This window comes from Haliaeetus leucocephalus, unplaced genomic scaffold (assembly GCF_000737465.1).
Source record: "Haliaeetus leucocephalus isolate CR32 unplaced genomic scaffold, Haliaeetus_leucocephalus-4.0 Scaffold587, whole genome shotgun sequence".
In the NCBI taxonomy this organism is placed as follows: domain Eukaryota; kingdom Metazoa; phylum Chordata; class Aves; order Accipitriformes; family Accipitridae; genus Haliaeetus; species Haliaeetus leucocephalus.
In genome coordinates, this window is record NW_010973023.1 from 7174740 (window position 1) to 7199706 (window position 24967).

Sequence of the window (24967 nt, forward strand, 5' to 3'; positions counted from 1 at the left end):
GTTTGCTAAATTTGATCTTCTAATGAAAAAAGTGGAGGAGAGTGGTGGAAAGATAAGGATAGGCAGCAATTTGGTAAATTATATTTTCTAGTCCAGAAAAGGTTGGTCAGAATTTCCCAAACAACTCAACTGTAGACATAAACTTGGCTTACACAGAGAAATAGAGAGAGATCTAGTGAAACTATTTACCAGTCAAGTATTGACCAGTTTATTCAACAGAAATGGTGCTTATTACTGCTAATTAACTGCCTATAAAGAAAACGTAGCTTTTGCTAAGTCATTCATTTTTTCAAATACTCTTTTCTCATTTTTTCTGCTCTCTTTTCTTTGCTTTTCCGCATGAACTTTTCCTTTTCCTCATGAACTTTTCCTCACATGTTCTTGGAAAGGACAAAAGAGAGTGACAGAAATGATCTGGAAGAGAGGGCGGGAGCAACACCACAGGTTAAGCAACGCTGACATTTTTACTGTGACCTTCAGTGCCATCATTAACTAACCTGTCTTGGCTACCTTTCAGTGCATGTTCCTGGGACTTGAAAGATTCAAAGAAACTCGAATGAAATCTATGTGAAGTTAAAGAGCTGGTCATTGCTACTGGCATGTCTTCATTTTTATCGTTGCCTCTTAAATGCCAAGCATCTATTTCTGCTTTAATACAATATTGATTTTGAAGTTTGTGAAAATTTCCGTATTCATTTGATACTAGATAGAAAATGTTTTTATTTAGTAGTTATTTGAATATAACTTATGAAATTATTTTGTAGATGTTACCAACTCCATCTAAATTTCATTACATCTTTAATTTACGAGACCTCAGTCGTATTTGGCAAGGAATACTTACGGTTACTTCTGAAGTCTGCCAGAGCATCAGTGTTTTGGTAGCCTTGTTCCAGCATGAATGCAGACGTGTTATTGCAGACAGGTTCATCAGCCAAAGTGATAAAGACTGGTTTGAAGATATGATGAAAAAGGTAGGCAAATAATGTTCCAGTATTTGCCACAGAAAGAGGCCACTGAAATGTTTCATTACTAAAGCCATCCTTAATGTATTGTTGTAGACTGCTTGTGCAGACCATGGTCAAAATCTATTTGAAGATAAATCCACAGAATTATACTTTGTGGATTTCTTGCATGATGTCCCAGAAGCTACTGGAGATGAACCTGATGATGCAGAGTTGAAGGCTCCTAAAATTTACGAGCCTATCCCATCTTTGGATTATTTGGCTGAACGATTACGGATGTTCATGCAACAGTACAATGAAACCATCAGAGGATCAAAGATGGATTTAGTATTTTTCAAGGTATTAGTGCCTGTAATTATATTAATACAGAAAGTACCTCGTCTTTTGCACTTACTGATACATGGATCTTGTATGTTTCTATCAAATTATTTTGGAGATAGTTCAGAATGGCTAGTCCTGTATCCAACAAGCCTTACAAATAAACTCTATAAAGCCATGCTGCTGTCTCCTGGCTGCCTTTGCTCCCACAAATTATTCCACCTCTTTGCAGTTCCCCATCTTTTCTTTCTCCTGCCTTGCATAATACAAAGCACAGCTCATTGGTTTCTACAGTGCACATTGTGAATGTCATCTTGCAGCTCTGAAAGTTACCTCCTTCTCAAAGGTCTCCTGATGCATGATGCTTTCTTCAGCTTTAGACTGGGTGGTTTGGTAGATTTTTAGGGCATTTCAGATTAATTCTTGCTCTAAGATAAATACAGCAATTGAGTAAGAAGTATCTATAGTGTACTTGTATTTTGCTTTTGGCAGCCTATTTAGAGAGCCTGTAAATAGCTCAGCTACAAGGTTGGGGAGGGTGTTAATACACATCCTTTCTAGTTTTCCTTCTGTCCCCTAAGGGGCATGCCCTCAGCTCTGCTGAGTACAAACACTGCTTATGACATTGCTTCATGTGAGCATGATACAAGGACATTTCTCTTTGGCTAGCCCTGCTGCCCACTGAAGTTAGGAGGAAACATCTTGTTGATTTTGATGAGTACAGGACTGAGTCTTTGGCATAGGCTCCAGAGAAGTCCTCTAGCTGTTGAGAGGCAGTTGCTTGGTGATGTGCTTCTAGTTGAATATACATTATATTATTTTGACATCTTTTAATCCCTTTTTCTCTCAATACACAGGATGCAATCATCCATTTGATTAAAATATCACGGATTATTCGTACTCCACAAGGAAATGCATTGTTGGTGGGTGTGGGTGGATCTGGAAAACAGAGTCTGACCAGACTAGCGTCATATATTGCTGGATATGAGAGCTTTCAGATTACCTTAACAAGGTAACACAATGCAGTGTACGTAGACATTTGCTCCTTAATTTGCCTTAGAAATGAACATCTCACAGTCAACTTAAAGAAATGCAAACCTGTCAAACATTTTATCCCTCGTTGTAAACTACGTTTTTGATCAAAAGCATCTGTGCAAATGCACACTGTGTAGATGACAGATCGATCCTGGGTCTTTGTTTTGCTGCCTTTATGCTATTGACAGGAAATCTGTCTTTCCTTCAGCATTTGAGTCTGCAATGCACCCTTGTGAAATCCCACTAAAATACCATTTTGCACTAAGGATAACATGGAATAATCTGCTGGTGTATTCTGCGTAGCGGGCAAATGCTGACAGCCAGGGGAAATAGTAACTTTTTCTGTAAATGCTTATGTACCCAGACTGTATTATTAGGACTGCTATCAATGACTTAATAGTTTGTAGTGATGGAATTTAGTAATTTGTAGAAATTTGAAGTGACTGGGAGTAACTACTGCCTTTCACCTGTTTCTTTTTTGACATAGGGTTTACAGAGGTAAGCACTGAGGGCCAGCAGTGTGTATTTCAATCTGCAAACTACTCAACACACTGAGAAATCTTCCTTAGAGAAATATATCAGGTCTTTGAACAATGTTATGAGGTTTCTAATGAAAGGAAAGAGAAAGGAGGACATATCACAGCCTCTTCCTGTGTCAGAAGCAGAAGGAAAGAACAGTAGGAACAAAAAAAAGAGGGAAGGAAAAAAGTGTAGAGTCACAGAATAGAGTCCCTAGACTTGCAAGATTCAAAATGCATTAATAAGGCAAATAAATAAATATTTCAGTCACTTAGGAAAGGTTCATATGCTGAAGCTAACTGGTGATGGGCTAAAAGCATGTAGCTGAAAGTGTGTATTTACAAAGCAGATAGATAGTCATCTTTTGTAACATGCCACAGGAGGCTGTGGAGGAAGACAATATCAGCAGCTTCGTAAACGGTTACCAAGAGGACGAGATGGCCATACCTTCTAATATTCCTAATACAATGCCTATGAATATGGAAGGAGGAATAAAGAAATGAGCAGTGAAGAGTGGATGCTGGCTCATGTTTTCTCTCTAAGTAGCATTTCCCATTGCTGGTGTTAAGAGTGTAGAGCTAGATGGACTGCTATTCTGACTCAGTAGAGAAATTCTTATGTTCTTATCAGAATACCACAAATCACTGTAATAACTGCAGCTGACACATGCAAACTGAAGAGTTAGATTGTTTTACAAGTTCTGCAGTGTTTGCATTAGGGGTATTTATAGCGCAGTAGTAAGAGGGAGCTGGAAGAGCACTGGGAGACTTTCTGTATGGCATATTTAATATAAAAATAGAGTATTGTTTTCAAATACTGAAGAATGGGTCATGTGTCTATTGCACAACTTTGAAGAGACTTTTGAAAATAAGAAACTGGTTTCAAAGAAAAGAGGTTCCTAATTTCAGCTTTAATTGGCTAAGAACATAATGGACAAAATCTGCCATTTGATTAACCTTACTTTACTTAATTTTGTATTCCATAATCTGAAATCTGTAGTTGAATTTGTGTGGACTTCATCTGAATCTTACTTGTGTGCACCAGCTGTAAGAGGCTTAAGGAAAGAACCAGTCATGGTCTCCATTTGCAGCAGAGCTGATCAGCCCAAGTGATAATGTTCAAGCATCATTTCTGGGGCTTGTTTTCAGTTAAACCAAATAACACAATAAAACCCTCAGTTTTGTTTTTTCTTGTCTCTTAATGATTTCCTTTAACCTGCTCTCAGTATCTTTGAAAGATAACCCAGCTGTATTTACGTAGTGGTTACAGGTATCAGAACCTACTTGACAACTTAATCCAACTGTCTTAACCTGTATTAACCTTTCTAATAAAGAATTTAAATCTGCAAACTGTAGAGATGCAAAGCAGCATCATAATTACTGTAGACATAGTATTGCTCTTACCATCTTTTTTTCCAGCATGTTATTCTGTTGATTTCACCTCCTTTCCCATGATTTATGGTACTGATCATTCACTTTGAGACATCGTTTAAGAAAAAAACCCTAAAATAATGAAACCAGGAGATATGGCATTAATTTCTTATGTAGATTTTTTTCTTGCCTTAGGGAAACTGAGCCATATGATAGATATTTCCTAAAATGGACTGTAATTTTATTCTCTCTTTCTTTAATCCTTTTCTATCCCAGAACATACGCCACCAACAACCTTTTGGATGATCTCAAATTCTTGTACCGCACTGCTGGGCAAAAAGGAAAGGGCATTGTCTTTATATTCACAGACAATGAAATCAGAGATGAATCTTTTCTTGAGTACATGAACAATGTTTTGGCTTCAGGTGAAGTCTCAAATCTTTTTGCACGAGATGAAATAGGTGAAATCACACAAGACCTAATACCGTCAATGAAGAAGGAGTACCCAAGGCGTAATCCCACTGGTGAAAATCTTTATAATTACTTTCTTACTCGAGTTCGTAATAACCTGCATGTGGTTCTTTGTTTTTCTCCTGTTGGGGAAAAATTCAGAACTCGTGCACTCAAATTTCCAGGTCTGATTTCAGGCTGTACTATGGACTGGTTCCAGTGCTGGCCTAAAGATGCTCTTGTAGCAGTTGCACAGCATTTTTTAGTTTCCTACCATATTGAGTGCACAGATGAAGTGAAACAGAGTGTTGTTAACACCATGGGAACATTTCAAGATATTGTAGCCAAAAAATGTGTTGAATACTTTGAACGATATAGGCGACGAACATTTGTGACTCCAAAATCTTACCTGTCCTTCATTGGAGGCTACAAAGCTATTTACAAAGAGAAGTTTGCCAATGTAGGAAGTTTGTCTGAACGCATGAGAACAGGTACTGTAAAATCCATTTGATTTTTGTTTGTTTTTAAAAAGGTGAGAAGAATCTGAGTAAAAGAATGTAAAAGTATGGATTTAAATTGTGAGCTCACTTTCATTTGGAAGCAGATTTTCATATGTCTGTTGTGTGTGATTACAAAATATGCAGAGGTTTTGTTTCAATGAACTTCATGAATGTTGTAGATTGCAGATGAGTTTTGAAAATATTATTAGTTAGCAGTTAAAATACCTGAAACTCCTGCTTTGACATGTATGCATGCCAAGGAACTACTGAGATCCTAGTTTTCACATTTAAACATGCTGGAAGTAAATCTGAGGGAAGGTAAGTAAATGTTCAGATTCAGTCCCTCTGAAGAATCTTTTAAAGAAAGTTATATGCCAAATGTAAAATTTCCAAAATACTGCACTGCACAAGGTCATACACAGTAAACAGTTAAACAGTTTCCAAACCTTAATGGTGTTTGGAGGTGAATGTGAACTTAAACTGTTTCTTCTCCCACTGTTGCCAAGTGCAGAACTGAGCTATGTACACATATCTCCATAGGTAGAGGGTGGCTGGATGCCTGGAAGGAACACATGTGCTTTTTATGAGGGTTAGAAAGATTTACATGATGCATTTACATTTAGATGCATGCATTTATATATAAGGATTTTTATGCTTACAGCTTTTCTTGGTGATTTTCTTGTTTGACAAAAATGTTGGAGCACTGTATCACTCAAGAATCTTTAGTTTCTTTTCCCCCATCTCATCTGGACCTTCATGTAATGTTGAATTTAGAAGCTCAGCCTAGTCTCCTTGTGTCTTCACTTGCATTGCTTAGGATGCCAGGTTCCTCCTCTTTGTTTTGTACAGAGAGTACAGACTAGTACTTCTTATGGTCTCATGAATTTCTGAAATTTCACACATAATTCTTAAGAGTGCCATTCACAATACTAATGCTTTTCAATATGTATGTTTAATATATAGTGTACCTCTCATATATAAGAATATAAACAAGTGATCAAGTGACAGATTCTGAAGACTCTTACCCATTTAAAAAAAAAAAAGAAAAGAAAAATTAAATAGCAAATGGATATTACCCCTGCTTAATTTTGGTGTTCAACAAATGGGATCACTCACTGGGCTTCCTAAATATGAATCAAGTGACTTATTTTAAGTATTCAGATTGCTTCACTGAGGTTTCTCTCTTGATAGGTCTTCCTGTTGCTAAAATGCAATTTGTTCAACACAGGTCTTGCAAAACTGATGGAAGCTGAGGTTTCAGTAAATCAGCTTTCCAAAGAGTTGGTGATGAAGGAGAAAGATTTGGCTGTAGCTTCAAAAAAAGCTGATGAAGTTTTATTGGAAGTAACTATGAAAGCCCAAGCTGCCGAAAAGGTGAAAATGCAGGTGCAAAAGGTAAAAGACAAGGCTCAGGCCATTGTGGATGACATTGCCATTGATAAAGCAGCAGCAGAAGAGAAGCTTGAAGCTGCACGACCCGCATTGGAAGAAGCTGAGGCAGCCCTGCAGGTCAGAATCAAAGATATTCTGAACATGCATGTAGTTAATGATTGTTATTTGTAATAATACAGCTTATGCTTCTGACTTGAAAAAAATGATATTGAAAGGACTAGCACTGACCTGTTAATCCTTGTAGAAAAAAAGCTGAAAACTGAAGCAGGGGAGAGGTAAGATGGCCAGTATCTCCTCTAATGTGAGGTAATAAAGCAGTCATTGAGTGGTACTACCTTTAAGGACTTTCTGCAGTACTAATTGTGAGTGACCTGCAAAACTGCAGCAGTTGCATTACATATACAGTTCTCCCCAAAACCATCTTTCTCTGCCATCAAGTGATTGCTTAAATAAATGGATTATTTTCTTTTTCAATTTTTCAGACAATAAAACCTTCTGACATTGCAACTGTTCGCAAACTGGGTAAACCTCCTCACTTGATAATGCGAATTATGGATTGTGTGCTACTTTTATTCCAAAGAAAAATAGACTCAGTAACACCTGATCAAGAACGCCCATGTGTGAAGCCATCATGGACTGAGGCTCTGAAGCTAATGAATAATTCAGGATTTCTTAGCATGTTGCTTACTTTCCAGAAGGTAAGAAGTTAATAGTGGCACTATTACTCCTATAACTATCTCTACAGATCATGTAAAAGTGTCTTGTACCTTCAAAGGTACTTTGAAACAGATGAAGCTTTTGTGTACCTATGGTTGTAGATATCTTCATGACTGTACTCCTTTCCATTTTCATGGTTCATTATTTCAGTAATCTTTCTCCTGGGCCACACAGTTTTGATGGCAGTCACAAGTATCCCAAGCACCAGATCAAATCTAGAGAAGCTTAGTGTTATCTTTATTCAGGCAGTTCCTGCTTCTCAGTCTGAATTTGCCTTAAGAGGACTCACTGTTGATTTTTCAAATGGCTCACCATCTCCAATGCTACCAGGCCTGTTTGCATATAAGGTGCTCTAGAACTCTGTCTCCAGAATTGTTTGGTGGGGAGCTAGGAGGAAATACAGAAGAAAATGAGCATCCTGTCAGGAAATATATTGAGATATTTGGGAACTTTTGGGGTTCTTTCACTAGAAAAGTAGTGAAATGCAGAATGAACTGAGAACCTTAGTATCAACTGTAAGAAAAATAAAAGCAAACGCAGTTTTTTATTTCTATCAGGACAGAAACTTGTCCCATTTATAGCAAGATTCACTGAACTGTGAGACAAGGGAAGTTTCTCTGCAGGGAAAAGAAGATATCACAGGTAGCTGGACCAGAAAAAGAGCTAGGCTGGAATATGGAATGGCAGAATCATGGCCCAGCTTTGAAATCCAGAAACCCAAGCAGGTTTTGGCAGAACCTGGGCTTTCTGCAATGTTGCAGAACATACTCTTTCATTTATACACTGATTTTTAAATCTGCTTCAGCTATGCTTTTTTCTGATGCCTTTTGTAAGCTACTGGAGTGTTTTTGTTGTGCAGATGAGGCTTGAAACCATGATTCCCACTATCCCCAGGAGCCATTTTTCCCAGTGAGCCATATTGACGAGGCACCATGTGGAAGCTTGCACTGCCTTTGTAGACAGTCTCTTCCTGGGGCTGTCAATCTGGTCACTTCTCCAAGTGCTATCTTCACTAAACAGGAAGAGGAAATGAGTTTAAAGATAATGGGCACTAATTATGCACTCCTTACTCAAGCTTCTCTCTAATGAGGCTTCCAGTTTTGGCACTTATTAATAGTGTATGTGTTCCTGCTGGTAGTTTGCAACACATTTAACTTTACTCAGAGAAGTCAGAACAACCTCTGTGGGACTGAGTTCTTGCAGGAAGTGATACTGATGAATGTGGTGAAGAACACTAGACTACTTGTATCCCTGATGAGGTACTTCACATGCTGTCCTCCTGCCTCATTTCTTGTTTCTAAGATTGAGTACATATGAAAAGAAAGCTCATCATGTCTGGAGTTCTGAGTAGACTACACTGCCTACTTCTTTGTGAGATTTTTGTTCTTTCCTAATTTTTTTAGGCAAGGAAGATTAGTGGATGAAGTAATTTCTTGGGTTTAAAATCCATTACTTAGAAGGAAAAGCATGATATTTTCCAAGCTCTTGCACAGAGATTTAGGCCAGTGCTGATTGGTCTTTGCTTCACCTTTGCCAGCTTGCTAGCTCATAATTTTGAGTAGGAGAATGAGAAAGTCAAGTTTGTCCAGCACTATTTTACACTTTAGTAAATGCTCATAGTGAAAATATCACCATGTCTCATCTTAGGAATAATATAATGAATGTCTTTGTTATTATAGTAGCTAGGGATCAGGCAAGTACAAGACTTCTGCTATGCAGAAAAGTAGGAAAAGGGTATATTGCTTGACAGTATGAATGGAGGATGATTTTTAGATGCATTAAAAGAAAGACATTAATACATTGCCAGAAAAAAGGAAGATTCTTAATGCCTCTATTGTTAAGCAACCATTGTTACCCTGTATAAGCTCTTCTACTCTCTACATTGCTTAAGGAGATGAATTCCATTTTCTTCTGACACTTACACAATTATAGATTAACCACCATCATCAAAGATCTGGCTTTTCGTGTTCTCAACAGATTGTGAAGGGGGGAAAAATCTGAGATTAGAATAATGAAGTGAACAGCTGAAAGAGATGGCTTTTACAGTTAAGGAAAAGGGTTAGCTTCAGTGAAGTCAGTGCCTTGCAGTTTCACCCTTTTCCTTCCTAAAGCTGCATATTTGACTCTCTTAGCTGTGTTCACATTGGTGCCTTTCTGATGCCATGATGAGCTTGTTCAGGGAACTAGCCTAGAAGAAAACTAATCACTAGTTTGCTGACTTAGATTTCTGTCATATTAGCTTCTGAACTAGCTCACTGAGCGTTGGTGATGGTATTAAAGCTGGGGCAAGAACATCTGGTTGAGGGGGACAGGAAAGAAGGTACAGTGCTGTAGCAGCAATAACTTAGATCAGCTTAAGTTGTCATGGAACTATGAGTACAAGTAATGTCTGTAAATCTTACAGGTCAAATAGGGATATTAAATGCAAACTCAAGTCAATCTGTTGCAATGGAAGTAGGAGCTATTTTCACTTGAGTTCACAAAACCCAACTAATCAGTCCTTTGTAAGATTGAAAGGCAACAGTGTTGTTTTGTTCATTTCTTCTGTAAGAAGTGATAGCAGCATGTTTTTAAAAAGGAAAAAAATGTTTCTGTGAAGTTATAAAATCCATTTTAAAAAATATTTTTTCTTTCCATTGACTAGGACTCAATTACAGGAGAAACTGTGGAGCTTTTAGAGCCTTATTTGGATATGGAGGATTATAATCTCGAGACTGCTAAAAAAGTGTGTGGAAATGTAGCAGGTCTTTGCTCATGGACACAAGCAATGGCTTACTTCTATGGTATTAATAAAGAAGTTCTTCCTCTTAAGGTATTTCATTCTACTCATTTTATTTTTCTGAGGGATGACGATAGTTGAATGGAAAAAATGTTGCGTTATTTTGGCTAAAAGAGATCACCAGTTACAAGAGATTCTTGTTTCTTCACATCCAGTTGTGAAGTAAAGCACACAGAAGTTAAATATGTCCTGGCAATTTTTTCTCCTTACAGAGCTACCGTGTGGTACAATTGTTACTTGCGTGAACACGGTCAGTTTTCAATGGGAGCCTTAGTACACAGGTTCTTTATAGAGCCTGTCTATCTGTAGGTGGGAGATACCGATACTGTCTCTGCTCTCGGAGTTGGTGCCAGGCACTATGGTTTCAGAAAAACTTCTCCTCAGTCCTACTAGCCTGGGAAAGAGCATATTCATTGTGGTCTTGGTAGAATCTGGGAGAGGAGAGACTGTTCTTGGTACAGAAATATTCTTTAATGAATTTAGGTAGAATTCAGCTCTCGAAGAAAACTTCGGAGTGTCAGACTGCTACATGTGAGTGTATATGTGATAAAGTAAGTAGTCACCTGGCATAGAATTCTGTTGTAACATTGAACTACAGTAGAAAGGGATCAGCTACTGTTGTCTGCATTCCTAGAGATAGCTTTATTGTCTTAGAAATGTTTCATTTATGAGCATATTGAAAAAAAAGGACTTTGAATATTTACATAGTGATTTATAATCTTTGCTTCTACAGGGGATTTTCTGGCTCTTTTCTCAAGAAATACATTCAGTCAGTTATGCTTCCACTGTACTTACATCCAGTCTTCTATTGTATAAGCCACTGTATCCATGGTATATTCAAAACTCTTGGCATATTCTTTTAGTATATCTGGACAGATCTGATTCAAATTTGTTAAAAGCATGATATTTTTGGTTCAAGTAGCTGATAGAGAAGACTATATTTCTGTGATATATAAGTAGCAATTCCCTTTTCAAATACTAGGATGTTCACTAATGAAAACAGAATTTGAAATGTGGCTATTGAGAGCTATAAAAGAGAGCAAGACCTAAGAGAAATAGTGGCTTTATATGCAGATGCAACTCTGAAGGCTGCAAAAGTGCTCTTGCAGTTTTTATTTGAATATATATGACTTAAGATTACATATAAATTTAACTTTGTATTCAAGTATTTACATTCTTGTCACACTGTAGCTGATAAAAAACTGAACATGCATTTCTTGGCAAAGTGTCAGGTATAGCAACAGTCACAAATATTTTAAAACTGAAAATGACAGAGGGAGGAAGTGTTTAAAGTATGCAGGAGAGATTGCAGGAAGCACTGCAGTGATGCTAACAAAATAATTGAAAATAAATGTACAATTAAACTGCGTAAAGTACAAGCACAGCCTAAATTATCCAGTGCTAAAAGCAGGTTTACTGAATGAATTAATCAAGCTGCTTTATCCTAACTGCTGTTCTAGGAGATAAATCCCCTTCAACACCTGCAAAGTCCATCCAATATATTTTTAAATTGCATCTTAACTGAGACTCAGTGCCTCATTTATCTTAAATGTGACAACTTGTGAAAACTAATTAATAGTGACTTAAATTTTAGTAAATATACGGTGCAAAAATTAAGTCCTTCCTAGAAATGGATACCTACATTCTTTAGATATGTGGCCTGCAGCCTAAGGGTCATTAGTTAGAGTCAAACACAGAAAGTATAACCAAATGTTGCCTGCAAATACAATACTGTGTAGTTGCTTATCATACAGTGGTCACTATGTGTGTGCTACTTTCCTGTAAACCTTCAGCAAGACTGTGAGCCATTCCTCTCTAGCTTGTTACCTAGTAAACAAGCCTGCTGGATTAACCTGATAATTCTGAAACACCATCTGCTATTTAGCCATTAGTTGAAGAATATAACAGCAGAATGAAGAAGCCCTGGCTTTTGCTGTGATTCTGTTAGCCTCCAATTAAAATACTGTATATAAGGGTATAATTTCCCTTAGAGATGTCTCCAGTGATTTTAATTAAGTTCTCCTTAGGCTGTTATGATGATCAAGGGAAGTTTGTCTACAGTTTATAAATTCTGTTTGATATTGAGGACTCTCCTTGTCAAACTCAGTTTTAAATAGGAGGCTTGATTGCCTTTTCTGCTTTCACTTGTCTCCATGCTGGACTAAAAACCGCAGCAGGCAATGAGAGGAAATCTTGCATCTGAGGAAGAGGTAACAGTCAAGAAGTGTCAAAATTTGGTGGTTTTCCATTCAAATAAGTGTGTCCTTGTCAAGGTGATGCCTACTGGGCAGGAAAACAAGCATTCAAGTCTGAATTCAAGACCCACAATAACTGTAGAAGGAAAGCATATATTGGGGGGGGGGAGGATTAGATCACCTAACAAAACAGGTTAAAGTCAGGACATGTAACTGAATGGAAAAATGGAGAATCTTTCAGTAGCTAGTAGAGGCTGTGAAAAGCAGATAAGAGGCATGATCTCTGTGCCTTTCAAAGGTTGTTTTAATCCCAAACAATGGTCAGTGATAGCAAAGAAATTGAGGCCAAGATTTTATTAAGGTCACCCTGCATGGATCTGTTTGCATGTCTACATATGTATATATGTATACATATGTATATGTGTATAATTTTTTTATATTGGTGAAGTGAAAACATTGCTTTTTGAATGTCTGCAAAACCTGCGTATGTGTTTGCCTCTCTTATAATGTTTCCCTAAATAATGATGAATCCAAACTTATCATGGTATTGAGGATCTGAGAAAGTTGATATAAAACCAATGGAGTGTCCATGTGAAAAACCTGCAGTGATCTGGGAAAGGAGCAGCTTGAGATTGCATTTCCATGACAAGTTGTCAGTCAGATGCCATGTGCCCAGGACAGGACTGAAGCAAAAGGCAAAGGTGGTCACCCAGCACATCCACAGAGGCTCCTGAGCAGAGTGACAGTGTACAAGTACAAGAAGCCTTCTGGCCTGGTCCAGCAGTAGTGAATGCTCAATGGGTTGTAAGAAGAGCGAACTTGGAAAGCTAAAATTCCTGAAACAAAAGACATGCTGGGAAAGCTCCAAATCTTCCTTACCTGTCGTGAACTATAAAGTTTCAGCTGCACTTTCTTCTTATGGGTTCTCCTACTTCTAGTAACATTTCCTGAATTTACTGAGCAACAGCTGCTCTGCAGAGTGATCTAGGGTTGGTCTGGGCATTCCATTCAAGAGCAGGGCTAGCATTAAATGGTGTGTTTTTTTTATTGAAGAAGGCATTTTTATTTAAATGCCTTCTTGGCTCAGGGCCAGATATACTCGGTGCTTTGCAAAATTGAGTTTGCAATGTATCAATGAGAAATCATGGCTGTGTCACTACTAATAAAATAAACAGTACTAGGGAATTTTTTGAGACATTGGGTAGTGATCATCTGCGCTGTTAAATTGTTAGAATGATCCCTAGTGTGAATTTGGTCTTGGCTAAGCAGCATTTTCTCAGCAATCTCTGGGCACCTTTCAGGAACTAGCTTGGTCCAAGGGCCATTTCCACGAAGCTGTTTGGATGCAGTCATACCATTTTAGAGGCTGGGACAGCTTAATATGAGCTGGTTTACGCTAGTTAACATCAGTGCCAGAGAAAGGTCATGGGCATGTTTAATTTAACAGTATAGCTATGGACTAATTACATGTTTGTTTGTCCTGGTTTTATGTGGAATGCAAAAAGGTTAAAATGGGGCAGAATCAACTCACCACCTGCAATGAAGTCCTCTCTGAGGGCATCTTGGAAGAAGGCAAAATAGCTGCTTAACAATTTAGTCTGTGGCCCTTGTTGGCACAGGTACTGTCTGCATACTTGCCTCATGCAGACTGTTGCAGAGAGCAGGTAGAGACGCTGGCTGGAGCAGATGTTGAGAGGATTGTCTGTGTCGTTCCCCACAATGCCAACGGCAAGAAAAGACTGAAGCTGCCACTCTCACGCAAGCCTAGGCATGTTCTAGCGTAGCCCTCCTCTCCGTGAGTGCAGATAAGAGTGTGGATCTCATGTCTCGAGTCCTCACGATTCATTCACATAAAATCCATTTATTCAGGCTTTCACACTGCATCCAGCTGGAACAAATTGTGAATCCTTGCTTTGCTGCGTGACTCAGAGGGATGAAATGAAGGGTGTGAAGCTTGTTCACATAGCAATGCCACTAAAATTAGAAAGGCCACAGTGGTTCTTTGTGGTTGGGAGACACATTTCCTTCCCGCCTGTAATTGGCTGGAAATCTTTGTATGAAGCTGCTTGCGACTGTAATAGCCTTCTTGTGCAGAAGATTCTCCTTGGCAGCAGAACTTGCCTCCTGCTCTCATGGCAAAGCTCTGCACAGGAAGCTGCCAGCCAACCTGCCAGTGATGTCAATACAAAAGCCGTGTTTGTACCCATGTAATTTTGAAAAATGGATTTGGAAAGAAAGACAGGGAGAGAGCAAATAGTGATGATTTCATAGGGTAATCTGAAACAAGTAGTCTTTCTGCCTTTGGGAGTCACGTAGGTTGGTCATCCTGGTATGTTAGCAGTCATTGTGCAACCAACCATCATTCATCACGTATAATTAAGCAGCCTACAAATCAAACTAATACCAAAATGTATTACTACTTTGTTATGATTATCCTAAAATTGGCTGAAAACTTTGGTTAAATTGTCTGTAAAATAATTTCTTATTATAAGTCATCTTCTAGAGATCCCGTAAAGTCTTGTGTAAATAATTTGGGGTTTTTTTCATGTTAGAATACAATATATTTTTTTCTTTATACTCGTCTGAAATATTTTTTTGTTGTCTCTACATCTTCAAAGCTGGTAGCCTTTTAAGAGCTTTTAAGAACTGGGAAGTCTGTTTTATCAGCCTTTCGTACATTTCTGGGTAGTTTCTGCTGCACGGAGGTCTGTTTTTCATATTTACAAGGCATCATTGCTCATATGTATTGGGAATTCACATGGCCATCCTTTTCCATTGAGGTTCACGTCCTGCTGTGATAAATGTCAAGGTGAAGTACAAATCCACACAGCCAGGTGTAAGTTCTTTGTTGTTCCAGCTGTTCTGCCTAGGCTGTTCTTCCCAACTCTCCAAGGATGTTGTTCCCTGTGTAACCTCACTGTTTGTCAGCTGGGGATGAAACAACATGTCATAACTTTATTTTACTCTCATTTTTAGCCCTCACAGTTTAAGGATAAGAGGATGCTCTGCACTGGGGAAGGGGGGGCAGGGGTGAGATAGGAGAGACAGGGCTGGTACAGGGCTTTTTCTGGATCTCAGTAAGAAAGGCGTGACAACAGATGGCTTAGTAAGGTAACTTTATAATAGCTTGAATGACCCAAAGAGAGAGTTTTCTCTCCATGGACAGGATCTGCTCTGCGCAGCATGCCGTGGGAAAATCTATCCAGGCTCTGTATGATGCTGCATGAATGTGGGGTGCCCAGCATCTGAAGGGATGTAATATTTACTCACTATCTATGTTCCTCTTCTTATTATGGATCTTTTTAAAGCAGTTATCTTATTAAGCCATTTGTTGTTGGCCCTTTCTTATTAATATCCAGAAAGGGCCCAGCACTGTCTCTCTCTCTCTCTCTCTCTCTTCCCTCCTCCACTCCCCTGCCCCGGTGCAGGACACAGTAACACTACGTCACCTACTCAAAACTCCTTTACTGTTTAAACTTTTCCTGATAGTCCAAGATTCACTGAAAAATAACAGCGGTGGTTCTTAACAAGAACAGTGGGTCTTAACAAGACTCACTGATTTAACAGTGTTTGTCTCTAGGAGATACAGTTTAATATCCTCTTTGATAAACAGTGGAGTAAAAATATTTCAGCATTCTTACATGATGGAAATTTTATGAGCAGCCATTTCGGTGGCTTATCTCCATTATAAAATGTTTGTTTATCTCTAGGATCTGTCAAAAGACACAGTGGCCACAATAAATGAATTTTTTGCTGACAATGCTATTCTCTAGGTGTGTAACTCATAAAGCAGTACTACTTTGTTGATTGGTACATAGATGGTTCTCTAATTCCCTGCTAACACACCTGTCTTTTGAAATCCACCAGACTTCATGCTGCATTTTTATCATGCCCAGATCTCAAAATATGATCTTGGCTCCTCTCCCCCTCCCCTCCCCCGCAAAGCAAGAATTTGCTGATTTTAGCATATTTTGATAAGAATTAAACCTATGTTTTTAGTCAAGATCTAATGTAAAAACCCAACCCATGGTTATACTGTTTACTAAGAGTCAACCCAGACATTCCTTGTGCTGTTACTCTTCTAATGTGATGTAATGTGAGTGTCCAGTTTCATACTTGTAAAAAACCAGTTTTTACAGATTTTTGGTTTCCATCTTCATAACTCGTATAGCAGAAAAAATAGAAATAAGATACATGATATTTAAACAAGTGTTTTAAATATTCAGAGTAAATGGAAGCAACCTTTATCTGTAAGCGTGAATTTCATAAGAACTTTGTCAGTCTCTAATCCTTTGCAAACATATATTTGGAAACACATTCCAAATTCACAGAATACTTTTTTTTTTTCCCCTGTTAAGAATATACAAGTTAAGAGGCTACATTTAAACGACTGGCAACTCATCATTCGATTTTATATAGAGATGTGAGAAAAGCCTCTAGAGTTTTCGTTTCCAGAGGAGCAAAAAATGCATTTGTTACATTTTTATTGTAAAAGTAATTGATGGGAAAAGAGACTAAAAAAGTAGTTTCCATTATCATTATTATTATTATTTTATAATCCATGAAGACAATCTTAGTTTTCTTTTGCACTGAGAATATATTACAGAAAACATTGCATGGGTTGCCTCATGTATCTAGTATATGACTATTTCAAGTGTATTGTGATTTCAAATCATTGATCATTGTGTAATCAATAGATCATTCTGAAAAAATTATTAAAACATTTTAAGATTGCATTGAGTAACTTTAATGTTATGCTTGTGTTCCAGTTTTAGGTTGAAAAGTAAAAAACTGAAAAAACTGCTGTCATCTTAAACATGTATTATTTACAAAGTACCCAATACAGTACAATATGTGCTATTAAATGAATGTAATTTGCTCTTGCCAAATAATAGGTATTAACTATTCTTTATTTTTAAATGTCTGTAGGCAAATTTAGCCTTGCAAGAGGGAAGACTTGCAGCTGCCCAAATGGAACTGAATAATGCACAAATTCAGCTGGATGAGAAGCAAATGGAACTAGATCAAGTACAAGCCATGTATGATATGGCTATGAAAGAGAAGCAGGCCTTACTTGATGATGCTGAGGCATGCAGAAGGAAGATGAACAATGCCACAGCTCTGATTGAAGGATTAGGTGGAGAAAAGGTACTAGCACATATGAGTAGGTTTCCAGCACAAAGCAGGTGCTCAGTTTTGAGAATGCTCCATAATGATCATTAGTAGTGCTCAAGAAATTCAAGGCATGGTGACATCTCAATATCATATGACACTTTATTTTAGTTATATATATGTTTTTTGCTTAAACTTAATATATCTAGCAAAGTAAAATAATTTCTTCTGTTAACTTAATTCTTCTGTATGAAGATTTATGTCTTATCATATGGCTCATATTGGGATAAAGTTCAGATTTAAAGCCAAGGAGCCAAATTCCTTTTAGCTTTAGTAAGAAGAGGAATTAGGCTTAACCTAAATAATTACCCTAAAATATTTATAAGAAGGATTACTCTCTTTTTCTCGCCAAGTATACAAGAACAGGAGTTTGAAGCTTGACTAATTTCCTGAATTATATTTGAAGTTCAGATTTCTACTGGAGCCTTTTACAGAATTATGGGCTAATCATTATCCTCTGCACTGAGCTTGAAATTTACCTTTCCTATGCAGATTTTTCTGGCTTCAGCCTGAAGGTTTCCAGAGGAAGCAGGATACTCTTTTTTTCTCATCTGATTATTTGCTTTGATAATTCCTTGGTTGTTTTCACACAGAGTCAAAATTGATGAGAGCTTTGACTTCAACCATTGTGTCCTGTGAGGCCAGGACTTCAGCATTTGTTTGCATAGCTGTACTTCAAAATATATCAGTCAAAAATGTTAGATGCTTTATCATATTTTTCAGTGAATTTCTAAATTTAAGAGCAACACCAAAATAGGAAGTCACAGTGCCTTATTGTGGGTTTTCTGAAGCCTTGTGCTATGAGGTCTTGTAACAGCTGTTATTCCATTCTACTTTTGAAAATTCAGACAAAGAATTCAAAGACTATATATGGCTCTTGGAGCCTTGGGCAAAACCGACACTGGGTTAAATGTGTATTTTCTAAATTTAAAACATGTAGGTCTTGACCAAGATTGCATGCAGAGTGATTGGAAGGGTACAGAAATCTGGAGAGAAACGAATAAGTAAAACTCAAAAATAATATTCAGAAAGTCACAGAATCATGGAATAATTGAGATTGGAAGGGACCTCTGGAGATCATCTAACACCCCCCTGCCCCCCCCCCACCCCCCAGCAAGGTCAAATAGAGCAGGTTTCTCAGGGCATTGTGCAGTTGGGTTTTGAATATCTCCAAAGATAAAGACTCTATAACCTCTCTTGGCAACCTATTCCAGTCCTTGACCACTCTCACTGTAAAAAAGTTTTTTTCTGTGTTTAATTGTAATTTCTTGTATTTCAATTTGTGCCAATTGCCCCTTGTCCTTTCACTGGGTACCACTGAAAAGAGTCTGGCACTGTCTTCTTTACACCCTCCCATCAGGTATTTATACACTTTGATAAAATTCCCCTGCACTGTCTGTTTTCAAGGCTAAACAATCTCAATTCTCTCAGCCAAGGCTGCTCCCAACCTTTACATCCCTGACCAGTTCTTTCTTGTTTGCAAGTTTGAGGTTCAGCAAACCACCTTCCCTCATTAGATCCTCAGTTACCTGTGTTAAGAATTTTTTGTTAGTGCACTCCTGAAAACCTCCTGGCTTGCTGGTGTCTTGCTGTGTTGTCCCTTCAGAAGATGTTAGAGTGGTTAAAGTCCCCCATGTAGACCAGGGCCTGTGAATGCAAGGTTTCTTCCCATTGTCTTACAAAAGACCTCATCTGCTTCTAGCTAATCACATTGTCTGTAACAGACATACACAACATCTCCATGTTGGCCTGCTCTCTAATCCTAACCCATAAGCTCTCAGCTGGCCCGTTGTCTATCCCAGAGTCTCAGATGCAGAACTCCATGCATTCCAGCTGCTCTCTCACGTGAAAGAAAACTCCCCTTCTCACCTTCGCAGCCTGACCTTCCTAGCAAGCCTGTATATACCTGTTGCAGCACTCCAGTTGTGGAACACTTCCCACCATGTCCCCATGATCCCCATGATATCATGACTCTGCAACTGCATGCAGAGCTCTAATTCCTTGTTTGTTCTCCATGCTGTGCATGTTAGTGTAGAAGCACTTCAGAGAGGTGCCCAGCTGTGCTAATTTCTCAGAAACAGTATGAAAGTGTTCCCCATTGTTCTGTCTGGTAGGCACTTCTTTGTTTATGTGGATATGCTTGGAGTGGTCCTCCATTAGTCCTGTTTTATTGATTACAAGGTCCCTACTGTTTATGTCACCCCACACATTTTGTTTGCCAACCCAGTCCTCCACTTCCTCACATGATTGTTGGTCATCCTCTTCCTCCCACTTTGTTCATCCTTTCAAGCACTTCTCACCAGTTTGGCCAGCTTGTTGGCAAAGATGCTTTTTCTCCACTTGGTCAGGTGGTTGCCAACTCTTCCAAGAAAACTTCTACTTCTGAAAAGAATGATTTAAAGCCAAAAATACTCCTGGTTCAAAGAATAATTATTTACCAAAAAGAGATAAATTCTTAAGTTAGATCTTCATGTTAGGTTTGTGCCTGCTTAATCTAACTTCTTTATAATATTTTACATACAGCTTCGTTGGACAGCAAGCAGCAAAAACTTTCAAAATCAAATTATTAATTTAGTGGGGAATGTTCTTCTGGCCACTGGATTTCTCTCTTACTCTGGACCTTTCAATCAGGAGTACAGGAATTTGCTGCTCCAGTTGTGGAAGAAAGAGATGGATAACAGCAAGATTCCATACAGTAATGTAAGTGTTCACACTCTGTCCTGACCTTACTCTTTGCCTTGCAGAGAAATAATGTGCAGAGCATTCCGTTCCAGAAAAGTACATAATTGGAAGATTATATACACGCTGTCACATTCCATCAAATTTTTAATAAATAAAAAATCTGAACAGTTGACAACTGAGCTTCTGAAGCACTATGTTTTAAGATCCTCTTTGTACTGTCATGCATTGCAAGATTGGTATATAGGCCATCACTGTGGCAAATCTGAGAGAGAGATGCTGTCTGAGGTCAGCTGCCCTGGGAGGAAATTGCATAATATGGGAAACAAAGTAAAATTTACCAGCTTAAAATAGATCTACCTTATCATAAGAAGTTCCATCAGTTAGTCTCAGTTTCCCCCCTAGTTGATGGTTTTTTTGCAAATACCATGTTGTGTCCATAATTTCAGTCATAAAGTCAAGCAAATCAGCCATATCTAACATTTACTGAAAGTGGAAAATATGTATATTGAAGAAAACACCAGTTGTAACTGTCTCTCTCAGCATTTTAAGTTATCCCCTTACAAGGAGTAACCTGTGAATATATGTTTGAGAATACCACCCCACATCTTATATTGCTGTGCCCCTATAGTTTGCCAGGCAGTCTTTGAAGCAGCAGCTCCCAAGTTAGGCCCACAGGATGGCACAGAGGTGGGGAGATTGGTCTGTGGCTTCTGGGTTGGGTGGGAGTTATGCCCCAACCAACTTCCAGGGACCCAGCAAGATTTACCTGATTTCTGCCTTTACCAACTACAGTCTCATATGCTGCCACAAAAAGTCCGGTCTCTCTCTAGATAGCCAGTTTTCACTCTGAACTGTGAATCTAGAGTATAAAGGGTGAATTTGAATGGAAGGTTTTTCATATATTTCGTATTTATGACATATTACGTCATAAATTCTTTAACCTACTGTTCTTAATATATTAAATTTTGAACACAACAAACTAGTGTAGGAATAAAAAATTCTATTATTTTCATTTAGGATTACTTAAGTACAACATTTTACTAATCTGGATTTGCTAGAAGATTTCTGTAAAATGAACTAAACAGTTCTTCCTTTTTAGAGCTTCACACTTTTATTCTTAGTGCAGCTTGATTAATTCTTTATTGACATAAAAATACTCTTACACCCAATTGTAGAAAAGACTATTGCACATTTTGAACCAGGAAATGTCACGTCTACACCTCCACGTATTACCAATTAATACCCTCCTGTCATACCCTCTGCTATGTACCCACACCATTTAATTTAGTTTAATTTGAAGTGTCTCATTGAAATGATTAAGTTAAACAAAACTTGGATTTTTTAAAGCTTGGCTTACACCATTTCAGCTTGCTCCAGTTTAAGCTCTTCGATCCATGTACATTTGTCACCAATGAGGCTGTTCTCAGTGACTCTGACATTATAGCTTCTCCTCAATTGGCCTAAGTCTGTGCAGGTAAAGGTGGCCTAAAATGCAGTGGAGCTAGGGTCCCATCATACAGCTTCAGGTCCACTGCCACATCATATACTACCTTTATTAAGATAAGCAACTTGCATTCTGGGATTATGATACAGGGTAGGTTCCTTTACGTGAATTTTGTTCTTTCCTTTTACCACTACCTGCCTCAGGGATGCTGGACCTGGCAGCTGTTCCGGTGCATAGGTTTTGCTTGTGGCCAGCATCAGCCTTGTTCCTATTCCATGACTTTTAGGAGGTCTGTCTAATATTATTCCTTGCACCTGGAAGACATATTAATGCTGAAGGCAGAATTTAAGCCGTAATAATCAAAACTGTCTTTCTGAGTAATCTGTCCATGTTGCCTTCCACTTGGTTTTGTGAATACCTGTGTATATTTTCTCCAGCAGTAAAAGTTGGAGAAATAGTTCAGGGAGTCTCTCTTACTCTCAGTGCAGGAGTTGAGGCATTAAGCTCAAACGGTTCCTGTCCTCAGCTGTCAAAGGTTTTGACAGAGCAGGTGCTGCTGGAAAGTGCTGGGAGCAAGTGAGCAATCTGTGTACAGCTGTGGCTGTGCCACTGTGAAACAGTTGAAGGTAGATTAGTATCCCTGCTGCATCTTCTTTTCAGGTTCTTGGGGGATTTGACACTTAAAACCTATATTAGGGAGACCGCTTTGCCATGAGAGGTTTGTCGTGCTGTTCATCTCATAGAAGTTAAATGTGAATCTTTTTTTTTTTTATGTTAGGTGGTGCATAATGCTTCTCATAGCAGTGATAAACCTTGACCTGACAGAGTGAACCTCACAGCCCAGCCCAATTTATGCTATGACTTACAAAGATGAATGATTCTGACTTGCCCAGCAAAGCTCTTTGAAAGCTCCTGGTGATAAGTAATATGTAAAGCCAAGATGGATTTATTAATAAAGTACCAGTAGCAGTGCAGTCTCAGGCAAGATTCTTTACCAGTGTGGTATGGGAGTTATCCTACATTCATCCCAGGGAGGCTCTTCCTCAAATTCAGTGTACAAAATGTTCTTAAAAGCTACTTACCTTGGGGAATATCTGTCAAGATTCTTACTATTTAAGGATAAGAACTTGGATGTATAATGTCCTTAGAAAGCAAGACATAAAGAACTAAAATTCTGCCTCTGTGAAAATATTCTGACCACATTACTACTCACTGCATCCTTCAAAATTTGAGGAATACTTTTTGATTGTTTCTGTGTTGCCTTTTTTTTTTTTTCATATGGACAGGTTAGACACAGAATGCCAGAATTAACAAGTTTCAAACCATAATTACCATTCTGTTTAGATAGTTACCGTTAAAGACAGGATTATGATTTCAATGATAGTTTATGAAAGAGTTTTAATTTTTTCCAGTGAATTAAGTACTCACAAAAGGCAGCATATGGGCTTCTCTTGATACTTCACACCACAGGAAAGAAAGCAGCTTTGCAGTTCAAGCGAAAGGCTTGACATCTGCCTTACTTTGTCATAGACTAACTGGCTGTGGGTGTATGAGTCATGTAGGCATAACAATTTAAAGAGAGCTGTTTAAAATTAGCTAACTATCTGTGTAGTTAGGCACTTAATTTAGCTAAGTTTCAGAATTGCAGAGTGACTGATACTTCCTGCTGCAGTAAGAAAAAATTCAAAGCTGTTTAGACCCTACTCATCTGCTTAAGGAGCTAAATATGGCTTTAGGTTCCAATTGCTGAAAATTTGGGCTATTAAATGCTTTACTGTCCTTTTCACAAATGGAAATTGGATTCTTAAAGTTTCTCTGTCTTCTGAGAATTGTTTGTGTTGCTTCATTTAGATTCTTCAATAATCAGAGTAGTAAAAAATTCAAAGGGATAAAAAAAGCTTTTGAGTCTTGCAGCCACTGGTATCACTAACTCTCATGATTGTATCACAAGTTGCACGGTATTGAAATTTTGCTTTAGGCTTCAGATGCCGAATTATGTGATTTTTGCAGGAGTCGCAGGCTTTTTCTTTCTTTTTAAACATGTTGTTTGTAGAGAAAGCTTACAAATAGGAATTCTTGAGTGAAAAATGTAAGGAGCAAATTAAAAAAAACAACCTTCATTTTTATTATTTTTAAACTCACATCATTATTAAGCTATTTTTCTAATTTGGAGAGCTTGGTTTGTGATTTTAAGCACTGTTTTCTTCATATGCACATTCTTGAGAGGCCAGTCGCTGTTCATAGTGAATAAAATAAAGCAGGTTGGTTGACATATGCAAGTCAAACTTTAGGAGAATGTATGACCTGGGGAGAGTTCTGACCACAGCAACAGTAACCTTCCATGATAGTTCATGGTTATTGATCCATAGCACATCTCTTTCTTCTCTGAGTCTCCCACAAGCTATCCTGTATTCAAATACATACTTGGAGGGCACTTTACAACTTTACAGCAGGAGGAAGCTTTTGTGACCAAGATGACCCTTCTTCTCAAGCTAGCAAGAAAAGAGTTTGCCAATACCAAAATCAGCTTGTCATTAGATATTGAAGTGGCTTCAGAGTTTCTCTGACACTCTTTAATGGACATCAAAGCCTCAGCAGAATTCACTTTCATTATTACTCAACTTCAGTGATTTAGGCACTGAACTTTAAAGAAAGGAAACAAGAAACAATAGCTACCAAATACATTCTATCATGCATTATGATCAGAATAAGAAAAACCTTCCATCAAACATTTTAGTATAACTTCTGTAACTGGTACTAATTTTGTAATTACTTATTTTCTATCAGGACCTGAACCTTACTGGTATGCTTGTTGATAATGCTACAGTGGGTGAATGGAACCTCCAGGGTCTTCCGAATGATGACCTTTCAATTCAGAATGGCATCATTGTCACAAAAGCATCTAGATATCCTTTGCTGATTGATCCACAAGGTCAAGGAAAGATCTGGATTAAAAATAAGGAAAAGAATAATGGACTCCAGGTAAATAGTTAATTTAATATTTTTTATGTATGTGTCATTTCACATCATATTTAGCAATGCAGAGTATTTTTTCTGTCATCATACTTTGGCCATGTGTAATTTAAATCTGATGTTTATGGTCTACAGTTAGGCAGAAATTAAAACAAGACTGACAAAATCTGTGACCTATCTTATCAGGGTGAAATAGCTTGTACTGCTTTGTCATCTCCCAGAAAGACAGTTTCAAAAGCAAATTGGAATTATATGTTATGCCATATGTACTTTTATGATGAATCTTTTAATTACTTGTCACAGAGAAAGTGAAACATAGAGGGTGTGTTGGCTTTGTGTGGCAAGGTTTTGGTAGCGGGGGGGTTACAGGAGTGGCTTCTGTGAGAAGCTTCTGGAAGCTTCCCCTGTGTTCGAGACAGCCAATGCCAGCTGGCTCTAAGATGGACCCGCCGTCGGCCA

General features: G+C 38.1%; 1 protein-coding gene across 1 annotated transcript in view; it reads left to right on the top strand.

Moving 5' to 3' along the window:
- The window catches only part of LOC104838333 (dynein heavy chain 5, axonemal-like), a 170630-nt gene that overhangs the window by 92568 nt on the left and 53095 nt on the right, over window positions 1–24967 (top strand). The window contains exons 54-63 of the mRNA XM_010578013.1: window positions 765–971; window positions 1059–1301; window positions 2138–2292; window positions 4481–5145; window positions 6383–6663; window positions 7029–7244; window positions 9908–10075; window positions 17167–17385; window positions 19933–20109; window positions 24323–24517. Of these exons, the coding sequence (XP_010576315.1) occupies window positions 765–971; window positions 1059–1301; window positions 2138–2292; window positions 4481–5145; window positions 6383–6663; window positions 7029–7244; window positions 9908–10075; window positions 17167–17385; window positions 19933–20109; window positions 24323–24517 (2526 nt within the window). The remainder of the gene's footprint in view (window positions 1–764; window positions 972–1058; window positions 1302–2137; window positions 2293–4480; window positions 5146–6382; window positions 6664–7028; window positions 7245–9907; window positions 10076–17166; window positions 17386–19932; window positions 20110–24322; window positions 24518–24967) is intronic.